Here is a 17,716-nt window from a genome sequence, read left to right as displayed (position 1 = left end):
ACAGGCCTTTTGGCTTATAATGCTGTGCCCACCTTTTAGCCTACTCTAAGATCAATCTAACCCTTACCTGCCACATAGCCCTCCATTTTTCTATAGTCCATACACGTATCTAAGATTCTCTTAACTATCCCTAATGTACTGTATCAGCTTCTACCTCCGACCCGGCAGTGAGTCCCACACATTTGCCATTCTCTCTGTAAAAAAACTAACCTTTGACATTCCACCCCCCTATACTTTCCTCCAAACACCTTAAAATGATGATATTAGCCATTTCAGCCTTAGGAAAAACTCACATGCTGTCTACATTGTCAAGTCAGCTCCTCCTCCTCTCCAAAGAGAGAAGCCCCAGCTTGCTCATCCTGTTCTCATAATGATAATGGGAAGAACTTAACTTGAAGATGGATAATGCATTAAATTATTTGTATATGAACATACTGCCTTAAATCAACAAATTCCTTTGTTTAAAATAGTGTCTCTATTTTCCCTTGGAGGTACTTATACCCAGAATATTTATTTATTTACATCACAGAACAGCCCCTTCCAGTCCAACGAGCAACACTGCCCAGCAACCCACCTATATAACACTAGCCTAATCACAGGACAATTTACAATGACCAATTAACCTACTAACCGGTACGTTTTTGGACTGTGGGAGGAAACCCATGTGGTCACAGGGAGAATGTTATAAACTCCATACAGACGGCACCAGAATTGAACTCTGATGCCCTGAGCTGTAATAGCTTCATGTTAATTGCTACACCACCATCGCAAATTATTAGTCTCTGTTACTTTGTCCTAACTTGGTCTTCAAGGACAGAAATGCCTTGAATTTATTTATTGAGATACAGTGTGGAACAGGCCTTTCTGGCCTTTTGAGCCCAGTAACCCCCCAATTTAATCCTAGCCTTTACAGTGACCAATTGACCAATCAGCAAGTCTTTGGACTGTGGGAGGAAACCAACGTGGTCACGTGGAGAACATATAAACTCCTTACAGTGACGGGAAATGAACCTGGGTCGCTGGTAGTGTAAAGCTTTGCGCTAACCACGCCGCCACAAATGTCCTTCTTAGTAGCTGTCAGTGGATGCTTCACACAATACCAGTTTTTGTTCCTTATCTGTTTTGTGTTTTGTTCAAATGTAACCCATTTCTCCCAAGATTGGATTGCGCCCAGAACTGAATTAGCTCAATGGCACCAGCAAGTGGAAAGGAAAACAAAGAACATAAAATTGGCGGAGTGTAGGAAATCTCTCACACATCAACTGGAAAAGATGCAAGTAGAACTTAAAGGGGTAAAAGTAATGTGAAATCTCATTCACTCCATTCACTGCTATATTCAAAAGTTTATACCCTTGAAGCAATCAGTGACATAACAAATCTTTATAGAAATTTTATTTTATGCTATACAGTAATACCATTTTTTAAAAAATGAGGACGTTTAGTTTGGTTACATAGATGTGTAGTGCAACTGTCTTGTGGGATTTGGCAAGGTACTGGTACTAGAAAAGCAACTGTTATATATCTGGTAGACATTCTTTTAAAACATTACAGAAAAGTTATTGCCAACAAGCACATATTTGGAGACAGTGAAATGCAAGTTGTAAAAAAAGATAATTGTAGTTTTTATTATTTATCATAAAAATGAAAGCATGCTACTATATTCCTTCCTTGAAAGTAGAAAATTAAGAATAATTAGTTTAAGGCACATTTTGATATTTTTACATATATACTGCTTCATTTCCTACATTTATAAATACAAATAGAAAACAAAGACAACCCAGTAAGTTGTAAGTAGGCAAAAGTGCTTGCATTGTTTACAGATACCCACAGCATATACAATAGCTACAATCAATAGAACCATATTGGTTAACAAAATAATTTATGTAAAAAAGTCAAAATCTACTGTTTAACGAACAAAAAGCAACATGAATCTCAATTCATGCAGACAACCCTGATAAAAAAAAGATAGAAAAGGGCCATTGGATCAGTTCCTGAGGCAAAGAGATTTTATAGCAGGTAATTTAAAAGATGGTGAATACTTTGGTATGTGTCCTATCTTAGTTAGAGTACTCAATGAGAGTAGTAATGTGAGGCCACAATAACAATATTCTCTGGATTCTAATAATCTAGTGCATCCAAAATTCTAATGGCAGATTAAAGCAGTTTTTAAGCTTTACAGCAGTCCCTGATATTTTTTAAAAATTAGTCAACAATTACCTAATGGAACTTTTAATGTTGGGTGCTTCTAGTCAGAAAACATTACATACATCTTCCCTCTTTCACCATCTTGATCCTGCCAATGCGCACATCACCTGTATTAGACGTTCCTTTCTGTATGTTAAAATGCAGATGTGAGCAGGTATGTTGGCTGTTGACTGACTAATGTCAAGCTTCAAAGTGCATTGAAGCATTCAGGATGCTGGCAATGATGTTCTGGGCTTTATGCTTATAATTTATTAAATAGGTCAGATGTTTTTGATCCATTAAATAGTGAACTTAGTATCAACTACGGACAAATACAACCAAATCTAATTTGATGGTTCATCTTCTAATCAACTTGTCTAATGAGCTTTTCTTGACCAAGTAACATTACTTCCAATTATTAAGTTATGTGTAATAGATGTTGTTGACAGGAGAAGAGCTATGACACACAACTCTCCCGCATAGTGAAACAAGGGGTTCACATTTGTCACTTTTGTTGGTTGACAGTTAAAGATCACTATTCACTCTGGATATCCCATCCGCAAATGGTTTTGGTCTCATCCAACATCCAAGTCTTTCTTAAACAGTACTACTACCATGATGTGTTTAATATGCTTCAAAGAAAAAGTTTCTGTTTGCCTGAATTTACATCCATTAGAACTCTGAAGTAATCAAAGAGGAGCGAGTTGGATCAATTGTTTCACTGTAATCCTTGCATTTTTACCATATAGTTTGAATTATGTAACACAGGTTTGAGTTCCATTTGTAGAGTATTTCATGTACAAAATGTCAGTTTTACTGAAAAATTGTAGGCAGCTATGGTGCTAATGTTGTGTCAGATGGATTTAAATCTACAATTTTGAGTTTATGTCCTTCCAGTCCATACCTACTAGATCATAATTTCACTGTACCTGAGCAAGTGCTTTAAGTGTTTGATTTAAGTCAACACAAGAATTACTAATGTCGAGAAATGCTTCTTCCTCCCGATGATTACTCCTTAGTTTTGAATGGCTGAACAGTGAAGGAACTTTTTATATGAGGCAAGGTACCTGACTTTCATAAAACTAGTCTTTGGGTCACTCCAAATGGATTGGTAGGTTTACAATACCAATACTGATACAATAACCTGAGCAACAGATTTCATCTTATATTAAAAAAAATCTTCCATCTTAGAGTCTGTGAATTTAAAACATCTGATGAGCTCTATGGTGGCACTGCCAGTGAGGAGAGAAAGATAACAAAGAACTTTCTATGGCATTTCTCTGATCAAGACAGTACAGCCAAGAGCTGTTTGATTAAAGGATGCAATAGATAAAATAAGTAAATTAAATAACATAAAATCTTGCTCTAATTTGAAGAGGAGTAAAAACAAGTTAAAAGATTCCCCATTCTGCTAGAACTCAGATTCTTGACAATTTAATTTTCAATCAAAAAGCCGTCTCTCACCATAAGTTAATTTGTCCCACTTGGAGTAAGATACAGAAAACAAACCCACTATAATCTTGCAAATCCCAAAAGCACATCTATGGGCTGTAAACTTCCATTCATCTGGAGTGGGTCTACACAAGACTGATTTCTTGACATTAAAGTAAGTATTTCAAGGGGAACATATGTAAGCAGATAACAAGACTTTAACCAGCACTTTCTGTAAGCTATTGCATAGTTGTTTCATTACAGCTGAACATCTTATGTCAGAGTCAGCAAGTGATATGACTAATATCTACAGGTCAGGGAGAGTCCATAACTTTGAGATATTTATCACGCCTTGCTGACTTCCACAACATATATTTATATTACATGCTTAAAATATATAATTTAGAAACAAAATTTACAATCTTTATGATAAATGTGGTGATATGAAAAATACCACCAGTTTCCAGACTAATTGTGGTATAAAACCTTTTGTGATCTTTGTAAAAGATAATGGAGTTTATATTTACAGTCATATAGTTGTACATTGCAATGTTGTACTTTGTTAAAGCATAATACTACATGAATAACACACTAATTACACTGCTGTTAAGTGCTTATTTAAGCCCCTTAGAAAAGTGTTATGTAAAAGATGTGCAGAACAGCAGTTATTTGACAGCAGAGAAAATGGTACTGTTCCTCAGAAACACAGCTTTTCCAGGCACTTCCCAAACGGCAAGTGCTGGGAAGGCCGCCTTTCCTTTTCACTGGGTTGGGACAAACTTTATTTTCAACCACTGAATCCCCTATTATCTGTTAGTTTTTGTACAATTCTCCCTTCTCATAGATTTTTAACTGTGCAAATTCCCTGCTGAGGACTCATCCCTTGGACACATGCCATCGAGCAAGTGCACCGAACAGTACCAACGCGCAGGAGGGGACGAGAAGTGAAGAAACATGTCAGCTCTTGATAATGTCATGTCAAAAATTCAAAGGTTGAAGAGATGTACCTTCAAGGCTCACATGATTGAAGAATGCATTTGTGTCCCAGTTGTGGTCTTTCTGTAGGCAGTATCACTGAAGGGAAAATCTATGACATAGTCAATTTTCAGCCTGCACGTCAATAGGATACGTAGGGTTTTGACTGGCGACAGGCACTTTAGCATAGCAGCATGCCGGGCTCTTGCAATTCAGCCAGCTTCCCAGATATGTGATGGTTGCCCATACTGAATAACGCTTTGTCTATCTTGAGTTGGCATCTGTTCCTGTTCTCCGTATTGACCGTAATCAAACCCTAACAACTCCTGTAAAACGCGGACAGGGTCAAAAGTATCTGGTAAGATTTGACCACCGCTGTTAAAGGACTGTGTTGGAGCTAAACTGTCTGCTGGTTCATTCTGATACATCTGCAGTACTTGGCTTGCCAGTCTGCTCTCCTCCTGCTTTTTCTTTACTGCAAAATCCATTTTCTTTAGCTCTTCAATGACGTTGTAGACACAGGCTTCAGGAATCTTTATACCTGTAAAAATAGCCAGAAAGTTTGCCCAAATTAGAGAAGCTGTCACAGCAGAGGTCACACATACACAAATCCTGATGAAGGGTGTCCGCCTGAAACATCGACTATTTATTCACTTCCATAGATGCTGACTTCCTGCTCACAGACCTGCATTTTACTTTCATCCATGTGCCTGTGAAAGAGTCTCTTAAATGTTGCTAATGTATCTGCCTCTACCACCACCCCTGGCAGCTTGATTCACACACTTGCCACTCTTTGAATTTAAAAGAAACCATCTCTGACATTACCTGATACTTTCCTCCAATCACCTTGAAATTATACCCCCTTATGTTAGCCACTTTCACCCTGGGGATAAAAGTCTTTTGGCTGTCCACTCTATCCATGCCTCTGATCATACTTTACATGTACGTTGCTTTAACATCTACTAAAATCTTAAAGTAGATTTTAAGATCTTCTTTAGATCTTAAATAGATCTAAAGTAAATCTTAAATAGACTTACTTAATTAAGTCTATCCCACAAACTGTATGCAAGTTTCAATATTTCTCCTCAAATTTCTTAAGAATTCTGGTTCCCAAGTGCTCCATTACTATGTGCTCTCTACAGCAGTATTAAAGGTGTGCAGTTCTCTTCCTTTTGTATAATGGATTAATAAGCTAAAATGTCATGGGTTCAAAAGTCTGGCCATTTGTGGACTGGCATTGATAAAAGGTGAGGTGATTTCCAAATGGTTCACTGACATCCATCATGGAAATGAATGTGTCTAATATGGTTGGATGCTGGGAGTGGCCTATCAAGGGCTTGTTCGAAATAAAACCTACTCATTAAAGGTATGCAGTATATAATGTTTCCTGTAGATGTTGTTCAAGACCATATAAAACGTGTTGAGATATGGAGCTGTGTCTTATGAACCTACAAGGGCTGACTTGAAGATCAAGACATTTCTATATATTTGATTTTAATGCAGACAAAATAACTAACAATTAAATATTTCAAAAGTTATCAAAAATATTTGCCATACATTCAAGTAACAATTTTAGAATGATATTTTAAGCTTCATTGGTATAAAGACAGTGATGCATTGAGAAAATGCACAAATTTGTTCTGAGGATAGAATTTATTACGAGTGTAAAATTGAACAGCTCCACCTAGGGACAGGTTAAAGAAAAATTTTCTCCACAGAACAGCTCTTAAAAAAGATCTATATGGGAAAAATAAAACCTTTACTTACCAACTTGCTTTTTTTGCTCCTTGGTTTTGAGACGAACAATTTGTAAGTGACTGGAATTCGTAACATCAGACATAATGTTTCCAACTTTGTTCCAAACCCGTAATAGAGCTCCACACAACATGTAGTAATGACGTAGCCGCATGCCTTGAAAACACTCCTTCCCCTGTTGCACTATCTTACACTTCCTATTCCTGGAAAATGCAGGAGGACATGTCAATATTTACTTAAGTCCCATGTTGTTGTACTTGCCTTCCCATCCTGTTGCTGCCAAATGGCACATAAATAATTATGGTCCATCACAAATCGTGGACTATTCAAGGTCATATAACAGAAGAGATTGGATAGATGCTGGAAATCATAAGAAAAACACACAAAATGCTGGAAGAATTCAGCAGGTCAGGTAGCAACTATGGAAATAAACAGTTTATTCCCCTCCAAAGATGCAGCCTGACGTGCTGAGTTCCTCCAACATTTTGCATGTATTTCTCAAGGCCATTTAAACTGTGGTGAGATAGGAAGCATTGCCTAATGAAGCCACAAGGGCTAACCTGAACATCAGGACATTTCTACATGCCTTATTTTAATGTAGAAAATTAATTCAGAACTCAGTTGAATGACAAGAAAGATCTAACAATACGCATCGGTGAGGCTCTGTTGCTGAACATAGAATGGTGCTCCTCTACATCAAATTGGATACAGGGTGAAACAGGCACACAATATTCAGAGATCACAGGTGATACAGCATTACTGGGTTGGGGGGAGAGGGGTTGCAATCCTAGAAAACTGCCCATTTTCTGTAATATGAAGCCACATCAATGTGTGATCAAGAAAACGTGTTGAAACAAGATACATTTTGTATTTATTCCTAGTTTTTACCCATATTAATTATGTGACAGCTAATTTTTATTCCATGCCTTTGTAAATTCCTGAAGAGTGAATTTCTATTACCTGAACTGTTATAATACCTGTACTGAGTAGGTTTGATTTCTCATTGGCAGGCAAAGCTACTCACACCCAGAATCAACAGTAATAACTGGCAGGGAATAGTCACAACTTTCATCATAACTCAATTTAGCCCCTTATGATTTGCTATTTGTACAGCTAAACTTTAAATTACTTCAATGAATAACTACTTTATATATAGTCAAATGTGAACCCTCCGCCGGTCAGAGCTGACCATGTGTCCTAGCTGTCTAGATACATGAGCCTGGGCAGTACGATATGGAGAGAAAGCTGTTGCCCATGTAGCAAGCTCCCCCTCTCCACGCATCTGATTAACCCAAAGGAACGGCAGAGACCGATATAGTTTGGTACCATCAGCGTTGCAGGAGTTGCCAGTCAGTATGGAACTCAATGTAGGACTGTCTGAGTGGCAAAGAAATTTTAAAAATCTTTTTCGAAGTTTGTATGAATATAATCCTTTTTTTGCACACCATAATTTCTCTTTATTTAAAATAAGGTTCCAATTGTTTTAACGTAATATATTCCCCTGATGTGCAGACTGAAGGATGTGATCCACTTGCACAGTTGTACTAATGAGCTGTAATTCTAAAAGTGAAACCAATTTAAACACAATCATCGGACTATGAAGAAAAGCCTTACAAAGTTGAATGGCAGCATTTCTGGAAGGCAAAATTATACAGGCTTTCCCAAAATTCTTTGGCCTCTTCTGGATTGACCTAAAATACACAAACAAAATCAATAAATACAAATAAATAAATGAAATATTACACACTTTTGGGAAAGAGCTACAATTCAAGTTCAAGTTTATAGTTATCTGACTATACATATACACAGCCAAATGAAACAACGTTCCTCTGGACCACAGTGCACTCTCAAAACATAAAACAAATTATCACCACAAATGAGTTAATAAAATATAATAATTCAAAGTGCACAGCACAGGTAAACAGCTTGCCATCCTAGTGATGAGTCCTCTGTGGTAGCAGGGTATTCATTAGTCTCGCAGCCTGAGGGAAGAAGCTGCTACCCAGTATGGCAGTCTTAGTCCTGATGGGAATGGGTCAAAGAGATTGTAGGACAGGTGGTAGGGATCCTCAACAATGCTTTGACCCTTTGTATACTATGCGCCCAGTAATTGTCACAAATAGAGGGTGAGGGAGATCCCTAGTGATTCTCTTGGTGTTTATTACTACCCTCTGTAAGGTCTTGTGGTCTGATGTGAAACAGTATAATTGCATTTATTACGCTTTTAACTTATCTTTGCAAAAATAGCAAACTGCCAATATTGAGAATAAAACATTTCCTATTCTGCCTGTGGAAATTAACCATTTAAAATAACTGATATAACATTTCCTTACAGAATCCTTAAAGCAGAAGCAGCCATTTACAATGGCTAGTTTTCTGGTGAGTAATCTACTCACTCTCACCCTCCTTTCCTCAAGAATCAGTTATCTAAATCACCTTGGTTTACTTTGGTTCTACTATGTTACAGGCAGTGAGATCCAGGTCTTAATAATCATTTACTGTATATAAAGCTTTCTCTCATAAGGGGAGAGACGACTCTTCTTCATTCTTCCAGGATGCCTTTAATTCACATCATTGTCCCTTGATCAGTGAACATCTATCTGCTAATCAGAATCACTGCTCTCGTTATCCTATTGCAAATCCACTCTGTTCTATTAAAACCCTTTGCTCCAGTTTATTCTGTCTGAACCCCCTCACCCCCTCATTCTAACAAATCCCGTCTGCACCTTAGTTCAAATCTATACCTTCTTCCTGAAAAATCACAGTTAATTGTGACACTGATTGTAACCCAACTAATGTTTTAGAAAAAGGGCAATACAACTTCCTCCCTCTGGGTACTTTGTTCTCTGGTTATGGTCCTTAAGATCTCAACTCCTCTCTCAGAATATTCCAACTCTTACAAACCCTGTTACTCCTGCACACTCAAATAAAACCATGCCATTAAACCTCTACTTTCTGCACTGCAGTGGACAGGAAGGCTCTACAACAGGTAGTAAAAACTGCATAATGCATCACCGGCATCAGCCTACCAGCCATCAAGGACACATATACAGAAAGGTGTTGGAAAAGGGCCAGTAACATCATTTTTATTTTTATTTATTTAGAGATCCAGCATGGAATAGCACCTTCTGGCCCTTTGAGGCACACTGCCCAGCAACACCCAACAAACTTGATTTATCCCCAATCTAATCATGGGACAACTTACAATGACCAATTAACCTACCTGGTACGTCTTTGAACTGTGAGAGGAAACCCCAGTGCCCAGGGGAATCCCACGCATTCCACAGGGAGGAGGCACAGAGACTCCTTATAGGTGAACTCTGATGCCCTAAGATGCCAACAGCATTGTGCTAACCACTGTGTTAGTGTGGCACCCCATGAAGGATGCCACCCACCCTCAAGGACAGTTTGTCCCTCTCTCATCAGGGAGGAGGCTATGTAGCATCCACACCAGAACCACGAGACTCAAAAACAGTTACTTTCCCCAAGATGACAGGCTGATTAGCATCCTCCACCCACTAACCCACCTCTTCACCACCACTATATAAACTTCCTGTCAGAGACATCTTATGTACAGATACTCCTGTGCCCAGTGTCAAATTATGGACATACAATCAATGTATACAAGCTATCCTAAGTACTTATATTTATTGCATTTTTTATTATTGTGTTCTTTATCTTATCACTGTTTTGGATCTACAGTAACAATTATTTATTCTCGTTTACACCCATGTTCTGGAAATAACGTTAATCTTGAATCATTCTTTCTGTCAATATGCATCAATTCTCACACATACACACTAGTATTTTTTTCAATATTGCATCCAACTTTAGTGAAAATTAACACAGCAGTTTAAACTGTATTATAGATATAAACATTGACTCAATATTAAGTCTGATTTGGAGGGCTTCACCATACTATATAAGAGAGGCTACAAATGTTTGGCTATTTGATTCTAGTGAATGGCAAGTAATGCTTAACATATGACATTTAAATGATTATGTGACTCAAAGTAGTTATTAAGTAATTCCAGCAAAATAAAAATAAACAGACACACAAGAGAGTGCAGATGCTGGAACGTGGAGCAACACACACCATCTACGGAGGGGAATGAACAGTTGACCTTTCATCTTACATCTTCCAACTAACTGGGGCCCCACTGTAGTAGCGGTTAGGATACTATTACAGCTCGGGGTGTTGGACTTCGGAGTTCAATCCTGGCACCATCTGTAGAGAATTTGTATGTCCTCCATGAGCATGTGGGTTTCCTCCAGGTGCTCCGGTTTCCTTCCACAGTCCAAAGACATACCAGTTGGTAGGTTAATTGGTCATTGTAAATTAAGACCATAAGATATAGGTGCAGAATTAGCCCATATGGCCCATCGAGTCTGCTCCGCCATTTCATCACGGCTAATCCATTTTTCCTCTCAGCTCCAATCTCCTGCCTTCTTCCCGTATCCCTTCATGCCCTGACCAATCAAGAATTGTCCTGTGATTAGGTTAGGGTTGAATGGGTGGGCTGCTAGGCAGCATGGCTTGGTGGGGCGAAAAGGCCTATTTGGTGCTGTATCTCTAAATAAAATAAACAAATAAACTCTGGATTCAAAGATAGTGAGGAGAATAGCCAATATAAAAGCTAGAGGGAAGGGGTAGAGCAAGAGCTGGCAGTTGATAGATGGATCTAGGTGAGAAGGGTTAATAGCATATTAAGCCCACAAGACAGAGGAGCAGAAATGGCCATTCAGCCCATCAAGTTTGCTCTGCTATTCCATCATGGCAGACTTACATTCCCTCTCAACCCCATTGGCCTGCCTTTTCCCCATAAACTTTAATGCTGTTAGGATCAATGCCAGGGCCTCAAATATATATAATTTCCGTTAGTTGGAAAACAGAGTATAATGTAGGAAAATTACCCACTTTGGAAAGAAGAAAAAGCAAAATAGTATTTAAGTGGAGTGAGACTAAAAGATGAAGGGTTTTTTTTCCTCTCCACAGATGTCACCCGACCTGCTGAGTTCCTCCAGCATTTTGTATGTGTTACTCTGGATTTTCAGCATCTGCAGAATTTCTTGTGTTTTTGAGACTACGGGATGTTGCAGTACAAACTTATAATGATGACTATGGGTGTTTTTGCCACTTAGCACAAAATGTCAGCATTTGGGCACAGCAAATCAATAGGAAGGCTTCACTACAAAGGGCACATTGGTCATTATAATACTCACTCTTTTGTATTTCCTTCGCAAGTTATCAAAGCTTTCTAGTTGCGTTTGTTTTCCAATATTTGGTTTATACAACACGTAAGATTTTACATTAATCTGCTCAGCCAAAAGTGCAAAAGGCTCGTTTCCCCTGAGCTGTAAAAGAAAAGCAATTGATAAAAATGAAGTCCTTGGGCAGAATAGAATGCTTGAACAACTAGACATATAAATATATTACGATTTCAATTTTGGTACGATAATTACAACTCAGAATCAGGTTTAATATCACAGGGATATGTTGTGAAAATTGTGTTGTGGGAGGTTACACTGCAATACATAATAATAGAAAACACTATACATTACAATAAAAAATAGATATAAAAAATAAATTAAGTAGTGCACGAAGTGAACAAAAAAAAGGTAGTGTTCATGGGTTCATTGTCTATTCCACTGATATCTATAGATATGAGTATCAATACTTTTTTTAAATGTCTTAAAATGCTGCTGCTTACTGAAGTACCCATGGCTGTGACTGTGGATTTCAGCTGTAGTAGTCCTGAACGGGGATATTTGATGAATGCAAAGAGTTGCCACTTACTGGTGCCTCTATCCTGTTTATTCTTCACTCATATTTTCTCAGCAGTGAACACACTAACCAATAATTATTAAAGAAACATTTAGTTTAAACCATTAACACAAAGGGTCTGGATATAGCTTTAGAGAGTTCACCAGTGGGGGCATCACGTGATGACGTGGGATTGAGACGTGTAAATCCAGCTCTCCCACAACAAATCAGTAAAGTACCGTTTAAACAAAACAAAGTTAATAAATATTTTCTGAAAACTATTTATAAACTTTGTAAGACTACTTTACGATATGCCTCCTAAACCGCAACAAAAGAAGTCTGCTGTTGCGAAGCAGCCGCGAGAGGGGAAAAAAAAGGGCCTACTGCAACGATGGAGCCTCGGACTCAGGTTGGATCTCCTTTGGTAGAATAGGGAGCAATGGCAGTGGTAACGGGTTCTTCGAAGAAGGCACCGGAAATGCGCATGCGCAAATCGACACAACGCAAACTACAAGAACCGACAGCCACTGCAATTGAAAATGACTCAGAGTCAGAATTGGATTCTGCAGAGAACACAGATGAAGAAGAGGAGGAAGAATTGGAAGCAATTGGAAGTAAAGGAGATGATAGAGACATAAGAGAGGCTATATTGCAATTAACGGCTGAACTAAGAAACGTAAGAGAAGAGCTTAGAGATACGAAGATGTGCTATAATAAAGTTATGGAAAGACAGGACAAAATGGATAAGAAGCTTCAAAAGAGGGAAAGAGCAATGGGGCATATGAATGATAGAGTGGAAAAAACAGAAAATGATTTGCTTCTCTGGAACTCGGAAAGAAATCGACTCTTGGAGAAAGTGGACATGTTGGAAAATTTCAGTAGACGTAATAATATTAAAATTGTTGGTCTTAAAGAAGGTACAGAGGGAGAAAAACCAATAGAATATTTTCAAAAATGGATCCCGGATGTTTTGCAAATGGAAGAGGAGGTTCGACCAATTGAAATTGAGCGGGCACTAAGACCAAAACTAAAAGATGACCAATATCCACGATCGATTTTAATAAAATTCATAAGATTTCAAGACAAGGAAAGGATTCTACAGGCAGCTGCTCGAGCTGCCAAGGATAGAAAAGGGCCATTGATAATTAAAGGGAACAAAGTTTTTTTCTACCCTGATATAAGTTATGAACTTTTGAAGAGAAGGAAGAAATTTAATCCAGTGAAAAAAACCCTATGGGATCATGGTTATCAATTTATACTGCGTTATCCTGCAACCTTGAAGATTTTTTTGCCTGGTGGAGAAAAAAGATTTTTTGATGACTACCAGAAAGCAGAGCAGTTTGTGCGAGATTCTCTGAATATTCACCAGATACAAGAACAAATCCAGGGGAGCGAGATAGATTGAAGATGAAGATTGGGTTAAAGAATGGACTTGTTGGATTTTTGAAGCTGGATGAACGTATAAATATATCATTAATTATACGAGGGGGGTAAGAAAGGTTAAAACTGGAGGAATATTAGTTGGGAATAGTAACATTAATTTTGCCTATATATATATAATTTTTTTTTGTTGCGGGGGAGCTGGAAGAAGCACTGATCGATTGCTACGCTAATCATGTGTGCAAGCGTGGCTTTTGCCACGACCCGTAAAATGGAGGGGGGTAGTGTTGTGTATCTTTTCATTCACAACATTAGTGGGGGGGGTATTTTGTTTTTTCTTTTTTTGTATTCTTTCTATCTTTTCTTTTTGCCTGGAAGGTTGGGAGGGAAACACATAGCAACATGGTGAAGTTTAAAGAGATTCCCCAAGGAACTATGAGAGTTGAGAAGATAAGTAATGTTTTAGATTGGAGTAACTTTGTTAAGAATAATGACTAATTTATTGAATTTTTGAGTTTTAATGTTAATGGGCTTAATGGACCAGTGAAAAGAAAAAAAATCTTAACACATATTAAAAAAATGAAGATAGATTTAGCTTTTTTACAGGAAACACACCTAACAGAAACAGAACATCAGAAACTAAAGAGAGATTGGGTGGGAAGTGTTGTTGCGGCTTCATTTAATTCAAAAGCGAGGGGAGTAGCAATTTTGATCAATAAAACGTTACCAACTAGAATACAAAATGTAATAACTGATTCTGCGGGGAGATATGTGATTATACATTGTCAACTTTTTTCTGAATTATGGACTTTTATGAATATTTATGCACCAAACGAAAATGATACAAAATTCATACAAGAAGCTTTTCTGAATTTGGCGGATGCACATGAAAAAATATTAATTGGAGGAGACTTTAATTTTTGCTTAGACCCAGTCTTAGATAGATCAACCAAGGCTGTTATAAAATTGAAGGTAGTAAATTTAACTTTATCATTGATGAAGGATTTAAATTTGATTGATATATGGAGAAGAATCAATCCTAAAGAAAGAGACTATTCGTTCTACTCCCATAGATGTAAAACTTACTCAAGGATAGATTTGTTTCTATTATCAATGCATATTCAACACAGAGTGAAAAATATGGAATATAAAGCAAGAATATTATCAGATCATTCCCCTTTATTACTGACAATAATAATGGCTGATAAGGAAGAAGTGGCTTATAGATGGAGATTTAATTCAACATTATTAAAACGTCAAGATTTCTGTGATTTTATGAAAAAGCAGATTCAGTTTTTTTTGGATACAAATTTTCATTCAGTGGATGATAAATTTATATTATGGGATGCGATGAAAGCATATCTTAGGGGCCAGATAATAAGCTATACGTCTAAAATTAAGAAAGAATATATGGCAGAACTAGATCAATTGGAAAAAGAGATTACAAAAATAGAAAAAGAATCTCAAAGATATATGTCAGAAGAAAAACGAAGACAACTTGTTAATAAGAAGTTACAATATAATACGCTTCAGACATATAGAACAGAAAAAGCAATTATAAGAACTAAACAAAGGTATTATGAGTTAGTTGAGAGAGCACATAAAATTCTTGCCTGGCAGTTGAAAACAGAACAAGCTTCCAAAACAATAAATGCAATTAGAACAAGGGCAAATAAAATATCTTATAAACCTCTTGAAATAAATGAAACTTTTAAAAATTTCTATTCTGAATTATATCAATCAGAATCCCAAAATGATGTTAATGAGATAGAAAGGTTTTTATCACAAATTTCTCTTCCAAAATTGAATTTGGAAGAACAGAAGGGATTAGATATGCCTTTTACATTAAAAGAAGTTGAAGAAGCTTTAGGATCACTCCAAAGTAATAAATCTCCAGGAGAAGATGGTTTTCCACCTGAATTTTATAAAAAATTTAAAGATTTATTATTTCCTCTTTTTATGGAACTAATACGTCAAGCAGAAAAAATACATAAACTTCCAGAATCTTTTTCAACAGCGATTGTAATAGTATTGCCAAAAAAGACAGAGACCCTATGAAACCAACATCATACAGGCCTATTTCTTTATTGAATACGGATTATAAAATAATAGCAAAAATTTTATCGAATAGATTATCTAAATATTTACCAAAATTAATACATATGGATCAAACAGGATTTATTAAAAATAGACAATTGGCAGATAATGTAACCCGGCTACTCAGTATAATTCATTTGGCACAAAAAAGGGATGAGAAGAGTATAGTAGTAGCTTTGGATGCAGAAAAAGCATTTGATAGATTAGAATGGGATTTTTTATTTAAAGTATTAGAAAAATATGGGTTAGGAACATCTTTTATAAATTGGATTAAAACTTTAAATTCTAACCCTAAAGCTAAAGTAGTGACAAATTCTCAAATTTCAACACCATTCCAGTTAAAAAGGTCAACTAGACAAGGTTGTCCATTATCACCTGCTTTATTTGTACTGGCGATACAGCCATTAGCAGAACTAATCAGAATTGATCCAGACATTATGGGTTTTAGAGTTAATCAGGAGGAATATAAAATTAATCTTTTTGCCGATGATGTTTTGATCTATTTAACAAACCCACAACATTCGTTACATAAACTATCTTCTAGATTGGATGAATATGGGAAGGTATCAGGTTACAAAATAAATTGGGATAAAAGTGAAATTTTACCTCTTACTAAAGGAGACTATAGTCAATGTCGATTAGTAACCCAATTTAGATGGCCGGTAAATGGTATAAAGTATTTAGGTATAAGACTTGATAATGATGTAAAGAATTTATATAAATTTAATTATTTACCACTGTTGAAAAAAATTCAAGAAGATTTTGACAGATGGATGATACTACCAATAACATTAGTAGGTAGAGTCAATGTTGTAAAAATGAATATATTTCCTAGATTACAGTATTTGTTTCAAACATTATCAATACAATTGCCACAGAAATTTTTTCAAGAGTTAAATAAATGTGTGAGAAAATTTCTTTGGAAAGGTAAAATGTCAAGAATATCATTGGAAAAATCGACATGTAAATTTAGGTTAGGAGGGTTACAACTTCCAAACTTTAAAAACTATTATAAAGCAAATCAACTTAGATTTATTGCATCTTTCTTCGATGATCAAAAAACCAGCATGGATTAAAATAGAACTAGATGAGATAGGAGAAAATAGACCCGAAGATTTTATATATAAATGGGAATCTAAATGGATACGGGAAAAGAAAGAATCTCCTATATTAACACATTTGATTGATTTATGGAATAAGATAAATGATGATAATGAAACACAGAAATCTCTATTAGCAAGGAGACCTTTGTTTCAGAACAGACTTATTCCTTTTACAATGGACAATCAACTTTTATATAATTGGTACCAAAAAGGGATTAAATTTATAGGAGATTGTTTTGAACGAGGTATATTGATGTCATTTGAACAATTAAAGGATAAATATAAAATATCTAATAATACTTTCTTTTGTTACTTTCAATTAAGGGCTTACTTAAAAGGTAAGCTGGGTCAAACAATGTTTTTGCCAAAACCTAATGAAATTGAAATTTTAATTCAAAAAGGGAAAATTAAAAAATTTATTTCTTGTATGTATAATTTGATTTAAGAACAGACAATTAAACAAGGAACCCATAAGTCAAAGCAAAAATGGGAAACAGATTTGAATATTAATATTGATGAAACAAATTGGTCAAGACTCTGTCTTGACAGTATAACAAATACAATAAATGTTCGACTTAGATTAGTACAATATAATTTTTTACACCAATTATATATTACACCACAAAAAATAAATAGATTAAATTCAAATCTATCTGATAATTGCTTTCGGTGTAATCAAGAAATTGGTACTTTTTTTACATTCTACTTGGTCTTGTTTTAAAATTCAACCCTTTTGGATAAATTTAAGAGTCTTATTGGAACAAATGACTGGATAATGAATTACTTCCACATAACCCTGTATTATTTCTATTAGGTGATATTGAAGGGATAAAACCGAAACTTAAATTGAATAAATATCAGTAAGAATTTATAAAAATTGCATTGGCAGTAGCTAAGAAGACTATAGCAGTTACTTGGAAATCTGATTCGTATTTAAGTATGGATCGTTGGAATAATGAAATGGCTAGTTATATTCCACTCGAAAAAATTACTTATAATTTAAGAGATAAATATGTAACATTTTTGA

General features: G+C 36.1%; 1 protein-coding gene across 4 annotated transcripts in view; it reads right to left on the bottom strand.

Annotated features, from left to right (window-relative positions):
- Positions 1–1,395: 1,395 nt before the first annotated feature.
- Positions 1,396–17,716, bottom strand: part of LOC134337415 (protein strawberry notch homolog 2-like) — a 186,344-nt gene continuing 170,023 nt past the window's right edge. For all 4 annotated transcript variants that reach the window (XM_063032390.1, XM_063032393.1, XM_063032391.1 and 1 more), the window contains 4 exons: positions 11,569–11,700; positions 7,960–8,036; positions 6,358–6,548; positions 1,396–5,131 (listed from right to left, as the gene is read on the bottom strand). In XM_063032390.1, coding sequence (XP_062888460.1) covers positions 4,803–5,131; positions 6,358–6,548; positions 7,960–8,036; positions 11,569–11,700 — 729 coding nt within the window. In that variant the 3' untranslated portion in view covers positions 1,396–4,802. The remainder of the gene's footprint in view (positions 5,132–6,357; positions 6,549–7,959; positions 8,037–11,568; positions 11,701–17,716) is intronic.

Source organism: Mobula hypostoma, chromosome 24 (genome assembly GCF_963921235.1).
Source record: "Mobula hypostoma chromosome 24, sMobHyp1.1, whole genome shotgun sequence".
NCBI classification, from domain to species: domain Eukaryota; kingdom Metazoa; phylum Chordata; class Chondrichthyes; order Myliobatiformes; family Myliobatidae; genus Mobula; species Mobula hypostoma.
Note: the sequence above shows the minus strand (reverse complement) of the source record. Positions and strands in the feature narration are given on the sequence as shown.